We start from the raw sequence: 24,692 nt of genomic DNA, 5'->3' as shown, positions 1-24,692 counted from the left end.
GCCTAAGTTAGGCGCAGAAAGAACAAGAGCGTGGCGTGAGAGAAAACGTACGAATGAAGTGACAGTTCAGAATGTGAAAAGAAAACGTGCGAGTGAAGTGACAGTTCAGAATGTGAAAAAAACGGTGTAAATAATAAAGACAATGAACCAGCAACTAGCACCTCGGCTCAGCCACCTCCTCTTGCACCTATCAGTGATAATTTACAATATTCTGATTTCCCTGTAATACAAAAGTTTCGTGCGTCTTTACGACACACTCTCTTTTTTTTTACGAGAGGGCACGTACAAATTATTTTAAGCATGTGATAACTCAAGTAAAACACTAAATGATTATTATGAAAGCATTTACATTTATTTACTAGTGTTACCCGTGAAAACCCGTGGGCTGTTTGGGTGGTCCAAAACCACCCCCGCTCGTTCTTTTGTCGCGTTTGGTCCCAACTTTCTAAAAATAGTCGACGCCGGCCGGAAACGGCACGGCCACTGGCCACTTCTCTACCTGCTCTAAGACGAGAAGGTTGTTTTTTTCCGTGCTCCTCTCCTTCTGCACAAAGGGCCTGGCGGTCCGGGTAAACCGGCTGGATTGCAAAACGGCTATCTTCTTCGACGGGGTGCATTTGCTACCCCGGCGTTAAAACGGCATCGGTCAACAAATCTCGACACCGGCCCCGAAGATGGACTTGACAGTTCGACCGCTCCAGGGGGCCGGTGGTAACATAATGGCGCCCAACGTGGGGCTCTCCTCCGACAAGGCGTCGGAGAGCCCAAATCCCCGACCGATGCCAACGTCCCGGATGGCAGCAGGAAGCCGTCCCGTCCATCAACAAGAGCCAGACGTGAAGAAGAAGTCGTGGGTCAGCCGCTGTTCATCGTCGACCCAGTCAGCTGCCCATCGTGTCCAGGACTCGGCCGGATCGTCAAGCTAGTCGCCCGGAGGGAGAGGAGTCACACCTACACCACCAAGGAGCCAGAGGATGGTGAGTTGAACCCCAGGGCCCGTTCGACTCCGTCTCCGGTCAGGCCTTCAAGTCCGACGGCCAGCCCAGACAGTTCTCGGTGCTGGCGTGTCAAAGGTCGACCGTCGAGACACCCGGTTCCTCCACCACCAGCCTGCACGTCGGAAGAGGAACCGTGAGGACGCCGCCGTTCCCAGCCGTCGGTCGTCCCCGCTAGGACGTCACCCCGGGGCCGCTGAGTCCCCGAGCCACCACAGCCGCCACCGAGGGTCCCACGTCCGCCCCAAGGAGCCAACGGTTGGAGCCCACAGCGCCCATGGACATCGACTCCGGCGTGCCAGAGACAGGTGTGTGTGTCCCCTTTTGTGCGCGTCCCCTTTTGTGCGCGTCCCCAACAACGGTTTTGTGCGTGTTTCGCGGAACGTGTCGTTTTCCGAGTGGCGATGCCGTCCGGGCCGTGCGACAGCCCCTCAACTAGTGCACCGAGGCGACGACCGGGGGCCCGATAATGAGCAACTCTGTCGCTGCGCTTCCCGCATCCTCGCCCAAACGCCATCGAGGAGGTCGTCCACCAGGCCAGTTCCGGCTTCCCGGGATTCAGAGGGACCCGCTGAGAAGTCGGACCCCTGCAGCTCGTGACAGGCTCCACCACCATCGAAGACGGCGCACCGCGAAGCCCACAATGTCCCGGACCTACAGGTCATAGTGTTCGGCGACACCGAGACGCGCTCGGCACCACCATCTTGTGCCATTTTTTAATTTTAGTTGTACTTTAAATCTTTGTTTCATTTTTTCCATCTTTTTTTTGTGTCGTTTTATGTGTCCTTTTTTTGTGTTATTTGAATAAAGACAAAAGGTGAGGGCTGAAGCCGGCGTCAACGATTATGAAAGTTGGGCCTCCGGAGGGGGAGAGTGTGTTACCCGTGAAAACCCGTGGGCTGTTTGGGTGGTCCAAAACCACCCCCGCTCGTTCTTTTGTCGCGTTTGGTCCCAACTTTCTAAAAATAGTCGACGCCGGCCGGAAACGGCACGGCCACTGGCCACTTCTCTACCTGCTCTAAGACGAGAAGGTTGTTTTTTTCCGTGCTCCTCTCCTTCTGCACAAAGGGCCTGGCGGTCCGGGTAAACCGGCTGGATTGCAAAACGGCTATCTTCTTCGACGGGGTGCATTTGCTACCCCGGCGTTAAAACGGCATCGGTCAACAAATCTCGACACCGGCCCCGAAGATGGACTTGACAGTTCGACCGCTCCAGGGGGCCGGTGGTAACACTAGGAAGTGTTCGCCAAAAATTTGGAATAATGCTTTTCAAAAAGAACCTACTCCAACAGGTTAATTTTACTTTTCCACTCCTTTCTGTTTCCTGATGTGATCTGGACTTCCCTAAATAAATAAATTAGATAGAGATGTCAATTTTTAAAGGTGAAATAGGGTGGCAGTAAAATTCTGATTTTACATCGAAATTATCACAAAAAATTCTTCAATAAAAAAATGGTACTGAATTTAAATCAGCGAAGTAATACTAATTTTGACAAACTCCATAATTACTCTTTAAGTACGTTTTTGAAATTAAAGCTTTTTCTTTTCAACAAAAACAATCAAAGTAAATTAATAAAAACTGCAAAAAATTCTTCAGGTTTCCTACGACAGGCCAGTTCACTCAATTTTATCTTGCTATTCTGAATATTAAGGAACAATAAATTGGTAAAATCACTGGATCTACATAAAATATTTGAACTGAGATGTTGAACAAGTGTCGTTTCTGTCACATTCTTTATATTAAAAAACCAAACTTTTTACACATTTTTAAGATGAAAAGAACGTCCATGAGTAAAAAACTAGTAACTTATAATGTCATATTTTTAGTGTTTTGGGAGTTAATTTTTGACAATGGTAAACAAAATGTTTTGTGTCTCAAACACAACTCGTGATTTAGGAAACTCACGGTTTACTGAATAATTTCAAGACATGATTACTTGTTAGATGGTTGAAGATAATGGGAAAACTAATTTTGCCATTTACGGTGGGTTTATTTTGCAAAGAAGTGTACTTATTTGTATCAAAACAGCAAGTTCAATCACGCAGCACACCCCGGCACTAACTTTTTCTCACAAAATACGAATGTTTATTAATGTTCTTAAAACAGAAAACTCTCTAACATAAAACTAACGGAAATAAAGATCACCGATCTCGTACCGCTGCAATTTACCAGATTACGTGATTCGATTTGTTTTCTGGACAAGACGTCGAAAAAACTTGATAAGATTCCGATAAAAAACTGAAACAAATTAAAACTCGGCAGTTCCCAAACAAATATCTATCACGTACCTTGAAGTCAGATGTGTTCGAGGTTCTCGTATGAAAGATTAATTTCTTCGGTGAATAAATGCTGATTAAAAAAAGGCAATTACTTTGGGTATGGATTATTCAGGTCAGTGTTGGGTTGGGTGGAGATTGAAATGAAAGTCTCGTTTGCTTTTTTCATTTATTTTTGTGAAACAGCAATATGTGAATTTATAATATTCATATAATAATTTTCTTAAAATTAGTATTTATAATAATATATTAACGAATTTAAAGAAAATTGAGGCACCTGACATAGCGGCTATCACTGTACACTCACTGCATGTGCACGTGCATAGGTAAGTACAGTGTTTTGTGGACAAACTAAACCATAGATATGCACAATATCTATTTTGATGTTGAAACGAACTCCAAAAATATACACTTTGCGTTGAGTGTTTTACATACACAGGTAGGTACACAATATTGTGAAAATTGACATGTAGCGTTTTAAAAATTATAATTGACTATGTCTTAACGCATACAAACGTTAGAATGCCTAGAAATTAATTTCTAAATATAAATAATTTTTCAACGATCCTAAAGAAAACGAAAAATGTACATGAGACCTATGTTCACAAAGACCGACCCGAGCTAATAAGAAATTGCATCTACATTTCGCCTCTTCGTAAATTATACACATCAATACATATTCAATTATAGGCGTAAGTAACTTAAATAACATTGTCAACGCAACACTTACTCCAACTTAGAAAAAGTAACGTAACGTAATCAATTGAACTAATTGTTTTAAAATTGAAAATAAGCGTCAAAAACATTGATTTAATAGTACAATCATACATCAAACACTTTACAAATATTACAGTAAAAAAATTATTCTAAAAATGACGATGAACTTAATGCCTATTCGGCAATAAAATGTAGACTTTATGACCAGTACCGATATGACGAGAATAAAATGATCATGAATTATAAAAATTAATAAAAATAAAAATAACTCAACAAAGGTACGCAAAGCACCTAAATCTAACACTATTTACAACGTCGACGATATTAACACTTCGCAATGCTGCTTCATTAATTATATTAACTCTTATATTACATTATTTATCATAATTAAATCTGGCCTTAGATATAAATTACAAATTTAAAAAATTTCCTATGTAATCGAAAACACAAAATGTTTTTTTTCGTCTCAGAGAATATTGAGCTGCCAACCTAGACCGCTTCCGAACAGAAACCCTAACCATAACAATTGGCATCTATGAACTTAAATGTTAAATGGCACCAGTGAAACGAGAATTGGATGCAACTTAAAAAAATTGCAAGTATGTTAAATTTTAGACATAAAAAGCATATATCTGTACAAACAATTATTAATGAGCATAACACGAGATCATTATAACAAGATTACATTGTCAACGGTTGCACAACAGATAAAACGGCGGCGGGGTGAGACTATCAACTTGAACTAGACTCTCTGCTCGCACAGGAGCTTCCGTTTTGCGTTAATCTGAAACAGAACAAAACATAATTAAAATAATTTATAAAAAAACACACAAAAATAGATCTTGCAGCGACAATCGGCAACGCTCCTGCACAAAATGTGCATTATTTAAATTCCGGCACCTACTTTACCAACTTAATCCGGAAAAATGAGCCCGAAGCACGCTAGAAGCTCTATCGTAATCTGCGATCTTTAGACGGGGAGCATCATCGCGTGCCACCGTATCGAACTGAGAAAATACCACTAATTTTATTGCTTTGTAAAAAGTCCGACAAACTTCATAAAAAACACGCGCATCTCGCCGCCGAATGAATGATTGCTAATCCACGTAAATCATTTTTTATTTACAAATGCATTAATTAGTCTACTACTAGACCGACTATTTACTCCGGTCGCTGCTTTCAACAGGATTACGAAGACATGCAACAAGTATACCCACGTTTGGCGTAAACATGATTGATGCAAAATGAAAAAAAAATTAAATCAAACGGAACGTAATCTCTATAAACAATCAACTGCGCTCACTCGACAAATACCGCGAGATCGAAAAAAAAAATTGAGTTGGCTGTGACCAAAAATTTCAGTTGGCAATTCGTTAAGATTTCAATTATCAAATGTCAGTCTTAAAAGTTAGGTTAGTGATTTTGAGAACGTTGAAATCTTGATTTTCTTAAAGGTGTGAATTACATACTCGTATGTGTGACCTGTCGGTTGTAAAAGAATTTCCTCACCACTGCACAATGAAATTTTTTTGCTCTAAAGTGAACATATTGTAATAGCAAATTTTAATAGTCAATAATTAATGATGTAATGACATCTGATGACATTATATTTTTACGTGTTGCCAACTGAAGCCTATTAATTATGACCCTCTAGATTTTTTTTTAATTTTCGATCGCACAATTAAAACTGTGAACTGGAAAATTCAAAAAGTATTTACTTCACAAAGGATTTATCTCGTAATGCGCACCTTGAATTATTACAACTTTTATGTCCTTTCATCTTGATGCCGACGACACTCGACGACGAAGGGTTTTCAAAAACGTTTTAAAAACCGTAGACATCACTTTGAAATTAACCATAATGGGTGTTGCATAAATTTGCATTCAATACCTCTTAAAATAAAACTTCCGAAATTTGATTAACGTTTATTCCATCGAGACCCCGACAGATTTTCATGAATTAAAAACGAAATGTTTTATTTAGCAGTGGCAAAGAGTCAAATTAAAAACTCCTGTTGAAAACAATAAGTGATAGCAAAAAAACTGCGACGTTTGCAGTTACGCTGCCCGTTTTGAACCCTTACTTATATTTACTCGTAAATGAAAATTGTTAAACTGTTGCGGGGATGTTGTACTCTTTGTGGGATCTCTGCTTGGTTTCTTAACACGCTTTACAAAATTTCTGATTTAAATAAATACCTTAAAAAATTAATCATTTCCTAAAACTGAACGCTTGTAACAGAGATCTGGTAGGCGTAACATTATATAAACAGCTTTATGGAATCCTGCGGCGAAAGCATAAAGATTAGAGAAAGGTAAGAAAAAAGTAAGCCATAATCGCAGAGTATCTTTCAGATTTTTTGTGTTCTAATATGTTTTTAAATCCGAAAACTCTAAAAAACATTTTACTTTTTTACAATAATTTTCTGTATCCATTGAAATGTATGTACATATTCAAATGTTCCTAATCTTCTTTTCCGTTGAAATAGATGAAAAAAAAAATATTTGAAACGAATGTACAGAAAATAGTGTTACAAAGCAACATTTCAATCGTATATATTTTTTGTGATCTTTTGTGCTTTTTTTGTAATCTTTTGTGCTTTCTCAACCTACTCGTAGAATGTACATGTATTTGTGATTTTTCAAATTCAACAGTCAATTATCATCGTGATCCACGCAAGCACAACATGTAATTACTGTTAAAATAGGTTTGTTTATAAGTTGTCAAAATCAATAATCATATGGTAAACAAATTTGACCCAGTAACTTACAATAAATAAATTTACCTGCAATTAAATAAAATGTATCGTACAAATAAATACGTATGTTTTAGACGTATTTGATACCGAACAACAAAAAATCAAATGGTCGGCTAAATTACAAATCTGCAGAGGAAAAGGACGAGCTAGAAATATTGTATAACGCTACGGTCATTAAGTGGAGAATTGAAGTCACAAAACGTACACAGAAAGTCGCAAATCCTTTTGAAAATGTGCAATTTGGATGAATTTTCGAATGTCGAATTTGGCCGTAAAGTGAAGGCAATCGTTGGTGAATGAACCAACAATTTGTGCGAATCTGTTGCGACGGTCGTCGCTCCTGCACCTATAAAACCAACCGGAGGCAGTAATCCGCCGTAATATTAAAACTTTTTTATCTTTTTATAGCAAACGCGAAATGTCCCAGAGTTATCGGCAGATTTTATCGATGCTACCTAATTCGGACCGCACATAAATTGATACAGAGCAATTGTTATTAATGACAGCCTTACTTTTTAAACGACAGTTTTATTGTGGCTTCTTAAGATAACTGTAGGCAATAATGGGTAGTTTTTCTTTCTTTTGTCGAAGCGAACTGTAGTAAAAAGTAAGGACGGTTGCCGGCCTGTCCGTGGCGCCAGTGAAGATGGCGCCGCCAGCGTCGGTTAAGGGGGTGGGAGCCGCAACCTAGTAAGTGAAAGCTCTTCGCTCTTCGGGCAATCGGCCAGACTGATCCTGGAGCGACCGACGGTGGATGCACGTCACACAAAAAGAACCACTAGCGAGATTAAAAATGTAACCGGCCTCGGACAATATTTATGTAGGCCGCAAATAGCTTTGTCAACGTGTAAGCATGGGGGGAGGACGCCACCGTTCTTAAACACTCTGACATACTGGAATCGATTAAGATAATACCCCTAGACGAGACGGAGGGTAAACTCGAGCGGGGGACAGATCGCCACTTGTGCCGCTCTCTCAAGAAGGCCCAATTTTTCCCATGCAACTCTCGTCTTCAAAATTTAAATAAACATAATACAACACGACAACAAAAATTGTTTCTAATTCGCATTTTTCTGCTGGCACATCCCTAAATGGCATTTTATTCTGTTTTCTAGACGAAGAATGAGCACAAGAATTTCTCAAATGTTTCAAGACGATGTCCGTAAGATATAAATTTAATCCGCTTTTTTTTTAAACTAACGGCTGTTACGTTACAGCATTTAACAAATAACATAATTACATATGTATGTATAACAGGAATTTGAATTTATTGCAAAATAATCTCCAAAAGAACATAATTATGATATTAATAATTGGCAATATTCTTCAAATTCTGTCGGCTAATTAGTTAATTAAATCATATTTTGTGGATACCTGTATCTTGTGACTGACTACTGCGGGTGTCAGCAGCCAGTAACATATCGTAAATAACAATAATAACAAAAAGGAAAGTGAAGAATCCAGACTGGAGTCGTGCATGTGTGGGAGGATTAAGTGATAAAATAAAAATTTTATAATCCAAAAGATTTCCACGACTTATTTGCAAAACAATTCACCTTCACAATACAAATACCGCAAATTCAGAACATTAGCATTCTGATAAAATTTCCTACTCGGTGACCATGTAGGTACATGTGTCAAAATATGGTTTTCGACATTACATTCTAAACCTATTTACTTTTTCCATTTACTTACCGCGAAATCTTTAATATGTGTTTATTCAAAGTGTTAATAGATATAAATTACTGTTAATTTTTAATTATCTACCTTGTCAAAAAAATTTAAGCAAGTAAACTTGACCGTGGAAAATGATGCAAAACGAGCTTACCGTAATTACGAATTCCCGATGACTTAATCCTACTGTACACGTGCTGCTATTTTTCTTCGTCGTGCGGATCGGCTTTAATTAAAACGTTCACGAAATGCATCCGTTTAAATTTGGCGCTCTTATTCGAACCAATAGGGAAAGGGGCCAGCCACTGTCAATTCTTTTCCATTTAACCCTTCTCGGGTTAGAGTATGAAAACAAGCTGAGCAAGTGAAGGGTAACTATCTTGAATAATATAAAGAAATGATAAGTTTAGAGAGGCGTCCTCAGTAGACGTGACCAATTGATTATTGAATGGTCGTTTCTAGAGTTTCTGCTCGGACATGCCAAGGATTATGAATGATGACCGATCACAGAACGGCTCGTCACGTGTGCTATATATCTCAATCTACGTGCGCATCTCTATATATCAATTTATCTGTCTTTCCGGGGTTTTATGCCTTTACATTAATCTCTGTAAGTGCTCGGAGACGGCCTTCGCGCTTTATAAACTTTTCAAATATTTCCGAACAGTTCAATAACGTACATTATGTAAATTATATTATAAATATATTCACCGCCCTCTGTTAACATTTTAATGTTATGAGTGAACGATTTTGTATTTTTATGTGTCCTCGTAAAGTTTACCAGACTCGATACTCGAAAAGTGATGGAAACTTTGTTTAATTTTTAAATGGAAATCTTTACGTTTCCAGAACTGTTTTTCGAAAATTCTTCTGCTTGCGACACGGCTTAAGTGACTCGTTTGTGAGAAAGACCGGCAGACAATTACACTTTTTTGGATTATCGATTATGTTTCAGCTGCGAAAGTGAATGATGGGGGAAAGCCTATGCTTATAACTTCATCAACATCTTTGTGGTCTAGACATGTAAATGTTGGGGTGTATCGAACATCGTGACTAGTGTTATGGCCTCCGAATAATCGATTTTATTTCTTGCATCTGATATAAAATACTGTCTTTTGTGGCGAGAATTTTATTACTTCATTGAATACTACATTAAAGTTTTTATGTGCATTCTTTTATTTATGGCACCAAGGCCTACATTTTTTATTCCGTAGAGGGGTGCCTCTAGCATCGACATCTCCTATTTCGTGCATTTAAACTTTGCACTTTACTTTGTAGTTTTACTTCCAAATTTCTACTCGGCGGCAAATTTTGTTGGTGGGAAATTTACAGTAATGGGAACAATCACCCAATTGGAACGGCAACAATAAATGAGGAACGGTTTCAGATTCTAACGACATCTTCCGGGAATTTATCGGCAGCGCCCGCCAATTGTAATTGATTGCATTATACTGTTGCGCTCGCATTGCATTGAAGGTCTTCTTTTGATTGGAAGGAGCTGAAAAAGACGCTTGTTAGTGGCGATCCTGGGACTTTTCGCAACAACACGACAACGTAATCGTCAAAAGATTTCAACATCCACAGAACTTTACAATATTCAGCGATACATAATACCCGGAGCACTCCACCACGACGATAAATTTCAATGTTTTTAATTCCGGATTGAACTGTCCTCAACGTACTTCGGAGCTTTAACAGCCAAATGTCCTTTTTGTTATGCAAGAAGTCGCGTAATTTATGACAGAAAATTCGACTAACCCTGAACTTCTTCAAGTTTAGAATATGTTATGCGAATAAATTTCAGGAATTTGCGACGTAATAGGGCAAGCTAAATCTAGAAAAGTTGTGATACGTATCGGTGGCCCACATCTAAGGGTCCAGTTTAATTTACATGAGGGATTTGCTAATTTCCAAATGAATTCGAATGATTAGGACACACAAAAAGCTTGTTTACATGGTCAAAAGCAGAAGCGTGCAACAAGTTAGTTCTGTTTCAGTTCAATTCTCTGCTCGCTCCGATTTCCAGGCATGATTTTGTTGTGTCCGCATTGTTTGTATTGCTCAAGAACCATCTGTAGATGCTTGTCCTGGCCAACAACTTGTTACACTTCCTCGGAAACTATAAACAACCGAAACGTTTTAAGGGCTTGCGAGTTTAAAGACCCACCTAGGACTCTCCGAGTTGATAAAACAATTAGAATTGTTAACGGAGGGAAAAATCGCGACGAGATGACTTTCTGCTCTTTTTATTAACCACGGTGCAAACTAAGTTAAGAGACCAGATATTATAAATGCTAATGACATTATGAGATTTATTGTGCATACCAAATTGTACATTTCAGAGGGGAATATGGAAAGTCGCCGAGTTCGTCCAATTTGCAAGTGGAGAAATATTTTAGGCGCCAAGAAAGCAAAATTAATTTTAAGTTTTTTCATGTTAAAATTATTAATGCCTCTCAAGACTTGATGCAAATACGTAAATTTCAAACAAAAGCAAGTGGAACATTTATCGGAAGATTTTTAGAAATATTAGATTAAAACTTTATTACAACACCATAGTCGATTCCTACTCATGACAAAAAGGAGAACCTGAAATGCTGACGTTGGAAGTGGAAGTTAATTAATGAAAATCTGATTAACGTCTAATTTGTTCAAGGACTCGAGACAACATGACAGTTTTCTGTTGAAGCATAGCTACTACCCTTACCAGCTGAAAGCTATAAGCTAATTTACTGTGGCCAAGTTGACAGTTAAAATTTTCTCTATTCAGGTCGTTCACTAAATGTCACTGACCCGTTGAGAAAATGAAATGTCATTAATTATGGTGGATTTATCTTAAGTACTGCAGATGATAATTTTTAATGAATTTCCTACCACGATTCTAAAACAGGTGATAAAACACATCTCATCATGACATCCATAAATATTAATCTGTAGCTAAATCGATAGTGTAAAGAAAACCTACAGACACATGAAAATAATTGAAAAGCACTCAAAAAATTGTCTCACAATAGTAGTAATATTATGTGAACATAGTTCTTATAATAAAACCAAAAACATTTCAAACGGAAATCACGCAATTGGCGTAAGAATGAGCAAAATTTTTATTTACAAAATGATACACCTAACCAAATACAATTAAAAGCAGTTAAAATTCTACAAAAATCAACCTGCAGTTTCATACAGTGTGGGATAAAATGATTTACATCTAGTTACCTTTGCATTACCCCTGTAAAAATACGAAATGCCGTTCTACAAAAAAAAGAAAGCCTAACCTCAAAATATATATCCAAATTCCAAATGTGATTTATTGCGAAGATTTTGAAATTAGAAAGGAGCTAACAAAAGCAAGTCATAGTTAGTGTTGAAAGTGGCCACCAACGTTTGTTAATTCAATTTAGTAAATTGTAACAATTGTCAATTCGATTGATGACATTTATTGACAGAACTAATAGTTCGGTACTTGAAAAAAAAAGTAGAGCGGTACAGGAAAATTTACATGTGCAAAAATTCCAAAGGTAACTAGATGTAAATCATTTTATTCCACATTGTATAATATCTATGATTACAGATTAGGGGATCATTATCCTCTGATATTACTACTACCTTCAACGTATGTGGGGCATAGGGAGTTCTTGAGCAACAAATAACATTAAAAAAGTGAAAAAGAAAAAAGAAAATTTATTAGAAAATAGCATGATTTAAGTAACTGCTGATGGACGGCATTCGCACAAATAAGTAATAAAAAACATTTGCTGATATTTATTATTTCAAAAATCCTAAATACCAAAGAAGATATTGTAACTATGCTGGATCTTACGAACTACTGAACTGGATTCTAGGTCAATGACTTGTATCTTTGATCTTCGTTATCTATTAGAGCGATTAATTTTTAGTAAAATAGGGTTTATCTAGAAATCGTTATCACTTATTGGAAACTGCCACATATTCCTAAATCTTTTTTTATCTCTTATAATTTATCGTACAGCACACTGACGCTAATCTGTGGTCCTCCCTACGAAAATATTTAAATAGAACCCAAAACCTTAAAAAGCTCCTGTGTATAAATTTTGTATAAAGAAATGGATGGAAATTATTTACCCTTGGTCGGACCCTTGAACTTAAGCTTTGGCAAATAGTGCATTAAAATCATAAATTATAATTATTAGGTACATTAACTAAGCTCGCCAAACTTAAATTTCTCTGGAATTTTTTAAATTTCTTTATCGCAGATTAAAAGATTTAGTTGGTTATCTAAATGAGTAGGAATATTTTAAATATGATTTAATTACTTTTTTTTTGTGGTACGCATGTGGCAACCATATAGATTAGTAGAGAGATTTAATATTATTAACGCAAGTGGCCAATTTACTGCTAAAGATGTCCAATCTAAACGACACTATAATTCCTTTTTCCAGTAGCAAATAAATATTCACAGTGCAGAATTCAAATTAGATGCACTGCCTGCCTTTATTCAGTCAAAATGTTTCTCTTCCAATCAAGTACGGTTATCGACAATTCCTGGTATCTTTCGCCTCGTGTTGGCCTGTCGGAAGTACTAAAAGCGCATACCGAAGCGAGTACATTTATCAAATTTTATTAGCTGTCTTTATTTGGAGGAAGTGATGTATCGGTTTTGGCAGGTGGAGGTGGCATTTTGAGGTCACATTCGAATTACTTCACCGGAAGAAAGTTCATGAAGATCGTGGACCATGCACGGGACTCCGGTGCGTTCAGAACAAGAATTATGGTGGTGGATCTTCACACCACGTGATTTTTCTAACGGGAGAACAATCGGTGGTGCACCCGGATTCCGCTCCGGAGTCGAGCACCCCAGCCGCATTAATCTCGGTTAGATATGCATTAAACAAATCGTCGGCGGTGACTTGGAGACGGCGCATTCATCATCGGTCCCCGGCGAGTCTTGTCACCGCGATTACAATATTTCGGCGGCGGCGGCGGCGAGGGGACAATCGCTAATTTTCAGATAGAAAAATTTCACTGGGACCGAAGGGTTAACGATCTCGTAAAAATCAATCAACGAAAACTGTGAGTGATTAAATTGTATCGACATCTTTATGAACAATCAGATCTGATAATTTCTGTTAAAACCAGAACGATAAATTAATCTGGTGTAAAAATTAATTTGATACACGGTGATTGTGTGAAGAGCTTCGAAGGTAACTTCTTCCCCTGTCGTGAATTAAGGGTGGCAGGCCGGCGACTGTCAAATTTTAATAATTTCCGTCGCACGCGTGTAACTTTAACGCCGCCACACATTTTACTGCTCAATTATGCGCCTTCCCCGGGTACTTGTCAACTTATCAAGAGGCCCGAAATTGTCAGCTCTTTAAATTTTATATTCAATTTTCCCAGATAGAAATTTGATTACCGCTCGTCTAGGACAAGTCGTAACCTCTAAGATGCGAAAAAGTTTCTTTGAAATTCTTATGACAGAGTTTAGGAAGTCGGGAAAATTAATGCTCTTAGCTTATCGAGTTCAGGAGTGGAGGCCGGCTTTTTCAGGGGGAATTTCGGTGCATATTTAATGAAAACGACTCGAGGAAATCTTTCAGACAGCGCCGTTTTAATAATCACCGAACGAAAATAATTAAAAACGTACACGACTTGCGTGTCACGCTTACGAAAGAAAAATAACTGAGACGTTACACACCTGCTGGGCGGCTTCCTGTGACGAATTAATTTCAATGTTGCATAACTTAAGATACGACAAATTTTGATTTATTGCCAATGAATGGAGACGAAATCTCGGTGGTTTTTTCGTTAGCACTTTTGAAAAAAATTCCAACACTGTTCTACAACGGTGACTCATTTTTTAACTATTTGCTATTGCTATTATCCACCTAATTATTATGTTTGATACGTCACGATCCTAAATAACATCCGTTAATATTGCTCTTTCTAAAGAAGACGAAATGTACTCTAATCTGATTTTCATTTTTTTTTTGTTCTTATATTTTTATGTTCATTAGGGTGAAGCTAAAAAAAATTGATTCACTGTTGCCATCAACAAATAAAAATAAATACAAAAAAGTATAAATGGATTTGTTGAGAATTGCTATTGTGGCTCATACAAAAAATTAAATACAAGCACGAAATTATTTTCATTGCCGGTGTTTATGTGCCATGCTTATTAAATTAATGGACAATAAAATAATATTATTTCAATGTGTCAGCTCCGGTAAATAAATCCGTGTTAATTACCTCACACTTTCCACACGTTTACATTGACCCTTCAATTAATTCCCAACAAAATGTTCAGAACAATCGCAACTGATTCTTTTTGTTTTGTTTTTTTTTTAATCTTAAGCTGTGACCTACACTGGGGAGAAAAAATGACAGTACATATATTACATTAAAAAAACTGTTGGAGATATTTTGATTTTTTCGCGACTTTTAGGAGGTATCCCACATGTGGGATTAATCATCGGGAACTAGGGTGCATAAGTAGATCTGGAGTAAAGTTCTAATCGATAGCTGTAGAGCCGTAAGCTTCTCATGTTTAATTTATAATGTTTGACAATGTTTTGATTGATCCATTGAGTCGAGGTTAACCGAGTGTAAAACTGCAAATTAACATCGTGTTTACTATGTCTCGTCCAGGCGTTACGCTAAAACTTTGAAAATAATTAAAATTACCCTCGGCAGACATGAATGAGCCGATCCCTCAATCGTTGACTCATTAATACGTCCAAGTCTTTTTTCTTTACCGAGCTAGGTGCTTTGATTAATGTCGAGTGGCAATTCTAATTTTCTCTCGTTAAAAAAATACCTCAATCTCACTAATTGTTCATTTATCATGTTTAATTAACATTCTGTTTATTTCATGTTGAACGTTCGACGTTGCCGAGCGCGCAGCGTTCGGAAAAAATATTAATAATCATGAGTGAAGAGAAGAAATTAAATTTCACGCATTGGCTTAATTACGTCGGAATAAAATTGGATGTCACTCACCAGGACTGCGTTCGTTAATGCACCCACGATGGTGTCGTTACCGTTGTCGAATAAGGTGGCGGCGCGTTGGCCTGGTTGGCGGTTATCCCTGAAATCGTTTCCGGCTGTGGAACGACCGACTGCTGTTGGTTTGGAAAGTTGAAGTCGAGGCTTCCTTCCATACTCAACTCGTGCTTGATCAGTTCTTCCACGTTGCAGTCGAAACCGCCTTGAAACGATTCCACGTTTATGTTTAAATCGTCTAGTACCGTACTACTGTTTAAAGCTCCCATTAGTTGGCCCATCATGGTCGACGGCGTTCCCTGGGTCGGTTGTGGCGTTAACGGGGGACTGCTAGACGGAGGCCTCGGCATTGTGCTCCGGTTTATCATATATTGGCTACTTAAGGGGTCTGGAGACGGCTCTGAATGCGGATACGAAGGCGACATTCCTGCCGGCGACATGCTCTGAAACAACATTTCTAAAATCACGACTCGCCCCCATCACAAAATGCCGAAAAATTAAATGACCGATGACACATAATGACGCTTTTTCGATATGCCACTTTGCAACTTTCACATTTTAATGCGTCGTAACAGGTTTTACCGGATTAACTTGATTCTGATGTAAAGATTTAATCACCGCATTAATAGTAATCACGTTAGAGATAAGAGACAACTCTTGTCAATTCGTTAACGTCAAAAGGTGATAGATTAATGAAAGGATTGCGCTTTTCCGCGTAAAAGAATTTTATTTACATCTATGGGACGCAAATGATTACTACAAATAACGTCACTCTAATTTGTTTGCAGAACCTCATTTTCAAATATATTTTTTTCATTATACTCAAGTTGGGAATTATGCAAATAAAATTTTATCCAAACTGAATAAAATTATTTAGGTAATAACGTTAATTCCGATTTGACAAATATTACTCAAACTCCAAATTCAAATGAAATCCTAGGCTGGGTAGGCGTTGGAAACCATCAATTGTTGTGCTTTTTTAAAGCGTAGATTAATTGGAGCCTGTTGACAACTAACCTAAAATTTAAAGCCAAAAATGTTTCCTTTTTTTTTGTTTCTTTGCAATGTTTTACATTAAAAATAGAATAACTTAGCGATTGCTATTCTCGAAGCAATTATCTAAGGGCACCCTTTGCTGAAAACGAGCATGTTCAAATTATGTGCCGATTAAACATAAACAAATGTCATTCGTGTCAAACGGCGGGAAATTCAAACTTTACGCTGTTCTAAATGGTTTACTTTTTCCAACGCCTACTCAGCCCAGGATTTCATTGAAACGGGCGATATAACCTCATCACCAGAATATTATACCACACCATCTGTAGTATATTTATGTTACGACGTTAGAAGGACTTTTGGTGTTGGAATGTTCTTTGAAACATATCTTTAATGCTACTTACTTCAAAAAAAAATACATATCATTGAAGTAACTAAGTTATACTGTAATTTTGTAAAATGCAAAACTGACATGTTCAGAGTTAATAAACCAGCTGTTGGTGTAAAATTTTGTTGTCCTGAGCCAGAAACCAGCACGAACAATTTAAAACTGGAAGACAGTAATTTGTGTTTGCTACAATGTGGCCAAAAAATGTATGCATGAGATGGTGTGGAACCGTAGACCTTGCTACAATATGACAGTTAATCGGCTGCGATATAAATCTAACAGCTACAAACAAAAATAGCTTTGACTATCCTCCTGTACATACGTACTACAACCAATGTAGTAAACGCGCTTGGCAGATCGTCAAAACATCTTTCTGTTTGTAAACTAACTAGGTTGATCGAGTTGAAATTTCTCCAAATTCATTTTGAAGAAACGCAGCGGTGTTTTATGATTAAATTTGTGGTTCTGGTAGGTACTCACTTCAACTTTACACTGAACCTGCATGCACGAACACGAATGAATGCGATGTATGGGACACTGCGACAGTCCGTATGGCGATGTGGCATGTAACGAATTTATTTCTCTACGTCCTGGGAATTGTTCATAAGGTGCCGTGTAGGGAGGTGGCGGCTGCTGTGGCGTTTGTCCATTAATATACCTGTAAAGCAGCGAGAGTTACCATGGAAGATCATGACAGAGATGACCGTAGCAATTTTAAGCGAAGCGTGCAAGAGCTAAAGCAGAACGGCACAACGTGTGCTCACCCCAGGTAGGCATCTGGTTGTAGTTTCATGCCCTGTTCTAGGTTTCCTGCAAGCTGATCAGGTGAATAGTTACCGGGCATTTCTGGACTATAATTTGTCGAATTGTACTGACTGGGCGAACTCCAGTCAGGTTCGACACCTACTACCGCTGGTATCGGCGACAATCGACCGCAAGAGGACGTATTTGAGGAAGCTCGAGGTCTGAAGTCTGGACTTAGTTGGAAACCAGCGCCACTGAGGAGGAAATGATGTTTAACACGATTGTCGTGATATTTGGATGGGCATGCTATGATCAGTGGTGCCATGTGGAGTGCGCCAGGCCACAGAAATTTGTTACCACTTTCACGTCCGGCAACGTAGAAGGTGCAATGTTCAGACCCGAAAATCTTAATCTTAATCTCAACATTTCACCATCTCGCCGCCCGCTTATGGAAACGAATCGAATAAAAAATCGATACAAGGACGTCGAAAGAAAATGGCGTGGAATTTCTGATGATGCAAAGTGAATGAGAAATGATCGGTGACAGGCCGAGAAAAACAGTTACCTATGGATCGGTGATTCCGGGAACAAATCCAGGCTCTCCGATACAGACGAACTAGGACTAGGAGTGGTGTCAGGAAGGGCGCCATTTCTCATAAGTTCGACCTTCTTCTTCACTCGCCCCCTCCGCTTTTCGAATTTACTAGTTTCCATTGATGCGGCCCTTCTTCGCACCGATTTCCCTGGTTTCGCGTCGGGATTAATCATCCACCAGGACGATTTTCCGGTACCTTCGTTTTGTACACGCATGAAGCGGTTGTGGAGTGATAAATTGTGCCGGATTGAATTCTGAAAGAAACACTCCAATCAATATTCCATCCTAATGAGACACCTACACAATACTAAGCAGATTTTATCGACGGAACGATGCCCAATTTACATTTGTTACACGATTAAAAATAAAGTCTTCCTTGTAAAGCGTTAACAATTTAAAACGGAACGAACGCAGAACTAATCAAAAGTTCTTATTTCTTGTCTGGTTCATGATATTTAATTCATACGTATAGGCGGATGCTATTGAAAAATCTTCTGTGATTATTTTTATTCTTTACCCTTGCGGGAGAAGTTAACCTGTCCTTGTTCTGATAACAATTAGAATCATCGTAAAATTTTCTCCGAAATAAGATTCATTTCAAAAAGAATACACCAAGACAATGTTTGCTGTTTCAGAACCAAAAACAATGCACGCTGGGACATTTTTGTACACATTTTTTATGATTAATAAACGTCACATAGTTTAGACTTTTTAAACAATATTTTCGATGTGTGGTCTCTCATTTTGAGATTATCGATCAAAATCGTTTGTCAATTAAGTGTCCCGTCTTTGCAGTAACAACTAGTGGGGAAGCGTTTGTCATTTCGATTTTATTTAGGCTAACGAGCATTCTGTCGGTCCCCAAAAATCGACGTACCGTGATATATGATGAAGAAGATTTAGGGTGAGATAACCGCGATAAGGTCTGACTTGAATTATCCCGTTGGATTGTAGTAATTCCCAGATAACTTTTATGAACTGGTCGTGACCGCCCAAATTTTAAAACTGCGATCGACGAGACATAACTGAATGATAAGACAGTAATAAAATTACTAGAAAATTTTATTACGATAAGACATCGAAGAACAAGACATTAAAGTTCGCAAAGTGCGAATTCAAAAGTGACCCCGATGGGCTACGGCTACGGTTCATTACGCAAGTATAAACCCTCAGTGAAGCGTTAAGGACGTAATGTATGAATTATGAATATCTGAAGAGAACGTTTATAGCCCACCTGCGGCCATTAGGTCCTCACTTTTATCCGGAGTGATTTATGTCGCCCGGCGGTCGCTAACGAGACAGTTCACCTAAGATAGCTGCGAGGTGATATACGGACGCAGGAGTCGCGGCGCCTTGCAGAATGCCAGGAAACGGCGTCCAATCGAAAATCTGAAAAGATTCAAATCGCGGACCATAAAAAAGAGCAGTAACGACCCCGCGACAGAATAAACTTGGGACGGAGGCGACGGCACGCCTAAGCAGCGGCGGACGGGCCGACGAGCCGCGAGTGGGCGAAGCCCCACCTGGAAGACCCGGACATTTACTCGTACTTACGTCACTAAAACTATTCCTTTTCATTTCGGCTAAATCTGACATCGATGTATCGACCGATGGACAGAAACGTTCCCGTAATCTTAATTCGTTCATCAAATGAAAAAAAAAATTGCAAAATCCGGAAAAAATTTCTGGCTTGTTTATACAGTGTGGAATAAATTGATTTACATCTAGTTACCATTACCCTTGTAAAAATACAACCGCCCTACAAAAAAAAGAAAGCCTAACCTCAAAATATATATCCAAATTCCAAATGTGATTTATTGCGAAGGGATGATATGAACGCAAAGTTAAGACTGAAATTAAAAAGGAGCTAACAAAAGCAACTCACAGCTAGTGTTGAAAGTGGCCACCAACGTTTGTTAATTCAATTTAGTAAATTGTAGCAATTGTCAATTCGATTGATGACATTTATTGACAGAACTAATAGTTCGGCACTTCGAAAAAAAAGTAGAGCGGTACAGGAAAATTTACATTTGCAAAAATTCCAAAGGTAACTAGATGTAAATAATTTTATTCCACACTGTAGATTTTTTGTGCAGAAATTGGTGTGATACTGAAGTATACCCACCCTCGGTAATTACAAATGGAAAAAGTATCGTGATGCGAAAATATAAAAACCAGCAGAATGAAAATTTTAAAAAATTCATACACGGATAGTTAATTTTTATAATTTTTAGACACTCGATAAGTCGATTGGTTGTATAAAAATTCAGATTTTATCGAGCAATTCCTAAACTGTAAAACACGTTTCCAAATTAGGTGGGATGAACAGACCATTTTTTAAATGAATTAATTAGTAGTTGGTCGGTTTGATTTTTGTTACGTTTAATAAAATGCAAAAACACTAGACTCATAAAATTTAATGTGATTTTTTCATTTACATTAACCAATTTGTTCCTTTTTCACTACTGTTGTGAAATTCTGAACACCTGTATTTGAACTGGTTTTCTCACAAAAACATTTTAAAATGGGTAGACAAAATTGTACTACATTACAACATTATACTCTAGGAATAGTATTTTTTGATCACAATTACATACTACATTTGCAATTATTATTTTACACTGATGTCCAGGCTGAACAGAATAGTTGTTATTTACACTAGAATACGATAGGAATATTTTACGAGCCGAAGCCGAGTGCCCGATTAGTTGGAGCGCTGTAAAATACCAATCGTACGATATTTGTATTAGACTTTTCGGCTGACCAAACATTTTATTTTGGACTTTTGCAGATTTTTATGAAATAACAAATGTCAAACTTTTCGACATACAGACTGCCAAAATGGTCAAGAGTGGCTGTGAAAAACGAAAACGTGTGACGCATTACAGACGTAGTGTTATATTTACAAATCCTAACTTTGGATTTGTGAATTACCTACGGGACTGGGATGGTCAAATGTTAGTAACCGTAACTCATTCATATAGGAACCGTTTTCAAACCAAACCCATTTTTAATCTTGCTGAAAATGTTGAAACATCTCGATTTGTTTTTTCATGACAGTTCATATCGGATGACCTAAGTAAAGCCAGAAGTTTTCAAATCTTTTGTGTTTCTTTTTTGATGATTGGAAATTAAAATGCAGAATTATGAAACCTGAATATGTACGAAATGTTTATTGCTACACTACACTTTAAAAATGAAACTGTTAATCTCTTTTGTAACATGAATTTACCCATTCCATGTTCGACAACGATATAAAATTTCCATTCGTCTCTGTCAAGTGCAATAACACAATTAGCATGTTTAATTTGTTAATAATCAGTAGCTGTTAATTATGAGTGGCTGCAAATGTTGTTATCCTTGATAGCGTATTTGACTTGAAAACGTCTGGGACAAATTTGAAAATAATATTTTGTTGCAGTATAATTTCTTGTCCGTTTAAAATAATCAACACGGGTTTGAATTTATCTGTGGGAGTAACGCGGACAGCGCGATTATTTTCTGTGCTCTTTGCGCCGCCACTGAGCTAAGTGGCATCGGGGGCAGAAAGCTCTCCCATATCTCAATATCTAGGGCGGCTGAGCACATAATGGTCCAGTCGACGCTTGACCGCTGACCGCCGGCCCTTTGTCACCGGCCGGAAGACCGGAAACGCGTCAGGCAAGTGAGATCGGACGGTTTCCGGCCGACGCTGGCGTCCCGGCGCCTCCACTTCGCGTCCAGGTAACCCCACATATGATTATGCAAATTCCGATCCCTCCGACGCGGTGCTTTATATTCAGATCTTCGCCGTAAAACTCCACCGGGATGCTCGAATTAAATCCGCAAACTTCCAACTGATACCAATCAAAGTTAAGTTGTACTTTTATGCGTCCATAACTCAGTATGGGAGAATATAACATTTAAATGTCTCCACAGTTCGAATATGAATCTATCGGTTAAAAATTCGGGCCGTAATAAAAATGGCGATAATAAGAAACGAGGTGGAATGCAATAAATGAAAATAGCCGTAGTAGCAATCAAACTTTTATAAGCTACTTTATCGCCGCCAGAGACACCGAAATGACGTAGAATTTTATAACAAATTAAAAATTCCATAAAATGATTAAAAAGTTCAATAGTTTCAGATCCGCGCGAGATTTTTATACAAAGTAAAGTCAAAGAAAAATAAAAAACTAATCGCAACTGCTATTCAGATCAAAAGAAAATCAACCAGATTTCTATATTATTTGAATCTGAGGAGAGCGATGCCAATGTCAAAAATAAATTAATTATTGGACGAGCATCTGAACCAAAAAATTATTTTAAATATTGATTTCGATATCAAAACAACATAACTCACGAACGGCCCCCGCAAAAACTTTTTAAAATAACAATAAATTTTATATCTGAGAATAATTCGAAAAATAGATTTTGCCTATAATTCATCGATTGTTGAAAAAACTCTTTTAAAAATAATCTTTACACTTTACAAACCAAAGAATTGCGACACGTATTCTTTTAATTTGAACATCTACACATTATTAATATACCATTTCTATCAATTAAATGTGTATTTTTTCTTTAATGTTACGATTTATATTTCCGATCGATAGTACGAAAACGCCCATTAAATTAAATATTAATAACTTCGTGAGTTATGTGGTTGATATCTCATTTAGGAGTCAATATAATTATTGTTAAACTATTAATCAAATTTAGGAAAATATTCCGATTCGATGGGAAAAACTAGGTACCTATTAATCAACTTGTTTTATTTCGTAGGAAACATGTTATTTGTAACGATTTTTAAAACTTCCTAAAAACTTTTACATATTTACATTTTTCGATAGTACTTACTACTAAAGTGTTTATAATTCAATCACGGAAAATATTACATTAATATCAGGTGCGTCTGGAAAATTACTGACAGTACGTACAATAAATAACACTAAAAACTGACATCTTTACTTTTTTCGCTCACGATACCATGCATTCAGAATTGGCAATAAACTAATCTGACGGCTAAATAAATAAAGTCGAAAATCTAAATTTCAAATTAAAAAAAAAGCTAAAATATATGTTCAAAAAAATTACAGTAGAAAATAAAAAACACTAGTTTAAGGAAAAATAATGACGAGTAGTACAACATTTATTTGGATGCTCAATTATTAATAAAAATTCCGATAAAACCGTTAAAGTTATCTGGTTCAATCGTAAAGATTTGGCGTTTAGAAGCCCCACAGAAAAAGAAGTTAAATGGTTTTAATACGTACGTAATCATATTACCAAATCCTTACATTTTCGTGCACGCGAAAGCTAAATAGTTAATAAAGTAGAAGTTCAGAGTTTTCTGCGCTCGCTCGTAACAACTTCAAAGTAATTGCTCTCTCCGAATTATTCACGCGCTCTTTTGATGTCGGGGCTATGAGTAGATCACCGCTTGATTACAGATAAGTGACTGTAATCGGTCACCTGTAATCTGCATACATTCCCACACGAAATTATTTACAATGTTTTCAGTGAAACAGGAAGCAACGACGATTTCAACCAGTTCAAACAGAAGAAACCAAAAAGAAACGACTAAACCCCTTTTCGCGAGACAATTACGCAGAAATTATTTACGAATATTCTAGTGTTCGTCTAAAGAGATTAATCCATTAACGTAATTCCTCGCCGTAGACTCTCTTGAAAATATCTTCAGCGGGTGCAGCGATTTGCTAACTATCCAAGCAAGCTATTCCCGCTGATTGCTCGTTCTGTGTCGGCAAATTCAAACCGTGCAAATGGTCGATTTTGATTATGGATGATGCGGCCTGTCGACGGCACCGGTTTCTTTATTCTTGCGAGAGTAATGTCGATTAAAATAAAAGTGTCACACCGGTAGCTCATTTGAGGAGTAAAACGTGCGTAGATATGCGTGGCGCAATTTCTTAAGACCCCGAGCACGCTCTTTTTGGAATAGTTGTGCAGTTATGTCGCTGAGGTGCGGTAAGAATTTCCCGTATATAAAAATGTCTGGAATGAAATTCGCCCCAGTCAGTATGGCAAAATTGATACAGCAATGTTCGGTGAATAGTTGACAGTTGGCGCCCGGTTCAAGGTGCGAGTTTGGAAGCGGGAGGTGCGAAGGGTGGGCGAACAGACGCCTAGGCGACGCCTGAAAGTCGAGGCGCCTGCCCCTGACTGCTTACTTGATCTTTTAATCCCGACATACGCGTTGGAAATTAATCACCCCCCTCATACATTCTGTTCTTGCATTGTACGTCAAAAGCCTTAATGAATTATTCATTAATCTATGTGGATTCTTACAATTTTAGCTACTTACACAGTATTATATTAATTACTTGCAGGAGTGGGCGAGCTTCTAATGAATAATGCCATCGACAACATAAAAGAGACCGGATTACCGAGCGCCTCTAATTTTTGAACCGCAATTTAGTCATTTGAATTACGGACGGATTAAAACGTGGGGCGCACTTAATTCTGTCAATTTTGCAAATATTTGGACAGACCGAAGCCACGTAGGTCGCGTCAAGGCGGGGAAGCCAAAGCGGCTTAAAAAAATTACTAAAAGGAGGTGTCTCATTC

General features: G+C 37.9%; 1 protein-coding gene across 2 annotated transcripts in view; it reads right to left on the bottom strand.

Moving 5' to 3' along the window:
• Positions 1 to 3,426: 3,426 nt before the first annotated feature.
• foxo (forkhead box, sub-group O) overlaps positions 3,427 to 24,692 on the bottom strand; it is an 81,218-nt gene continuing 59,952 nt past the window's right edge. Inside the window, exons 2-6 of one of the 2 annotated variants that reach the window (XM_069053508.1) lie at positions 18,093 to 18,376; positions 17,548 to 17,781; positions 17,264 to 17,441; positions 15,397 to 15,842; positions 3,427 to 4,772 (exon numbers count right to left, since the gene is read on the bottom strand). In XM_069053508.1, coding sequence (XP_068909609.1) covers positions 15,411 to 15,842; positions 17,264 to 17,441; positions 17,548 to 17,781; positions 18,093 to 18,376 — 1,128 coding nt within the window. In that variant the 3' untranslated portion in view covers positions 3,427 to 4,772; positions 15,397 to 15,410. The remainder of the gene's footprint in view (positions 4,773 to 15,396; positions 15,843 to 17,263; positions 17,442 to 17,547; positions 17,782 to 18,092; positions 18,377 to 24,692) is intronic. The other variant, XM_069053509.1, reaches the window with a different exon arrangement.

The sequence above is a fragment of the Tenebrio molitor genome, chromosome 7, assembly GCF_963966145.1.
Source record: "Tenebrio molitor chromosome 7, icTenMoli1.1, whole genome shotgun sequence".
NCBI classification, from domain to species: domain Eukaryota; kingdom Metazoa; phylum Arthropoda; class Insecta; order Coleoptera; family Tenebrionidae; genus Tenebrio; species Tenebrio molitor.
This window is presented reverse-complemented; position numbering and strand designations above follow the sequence as displayed.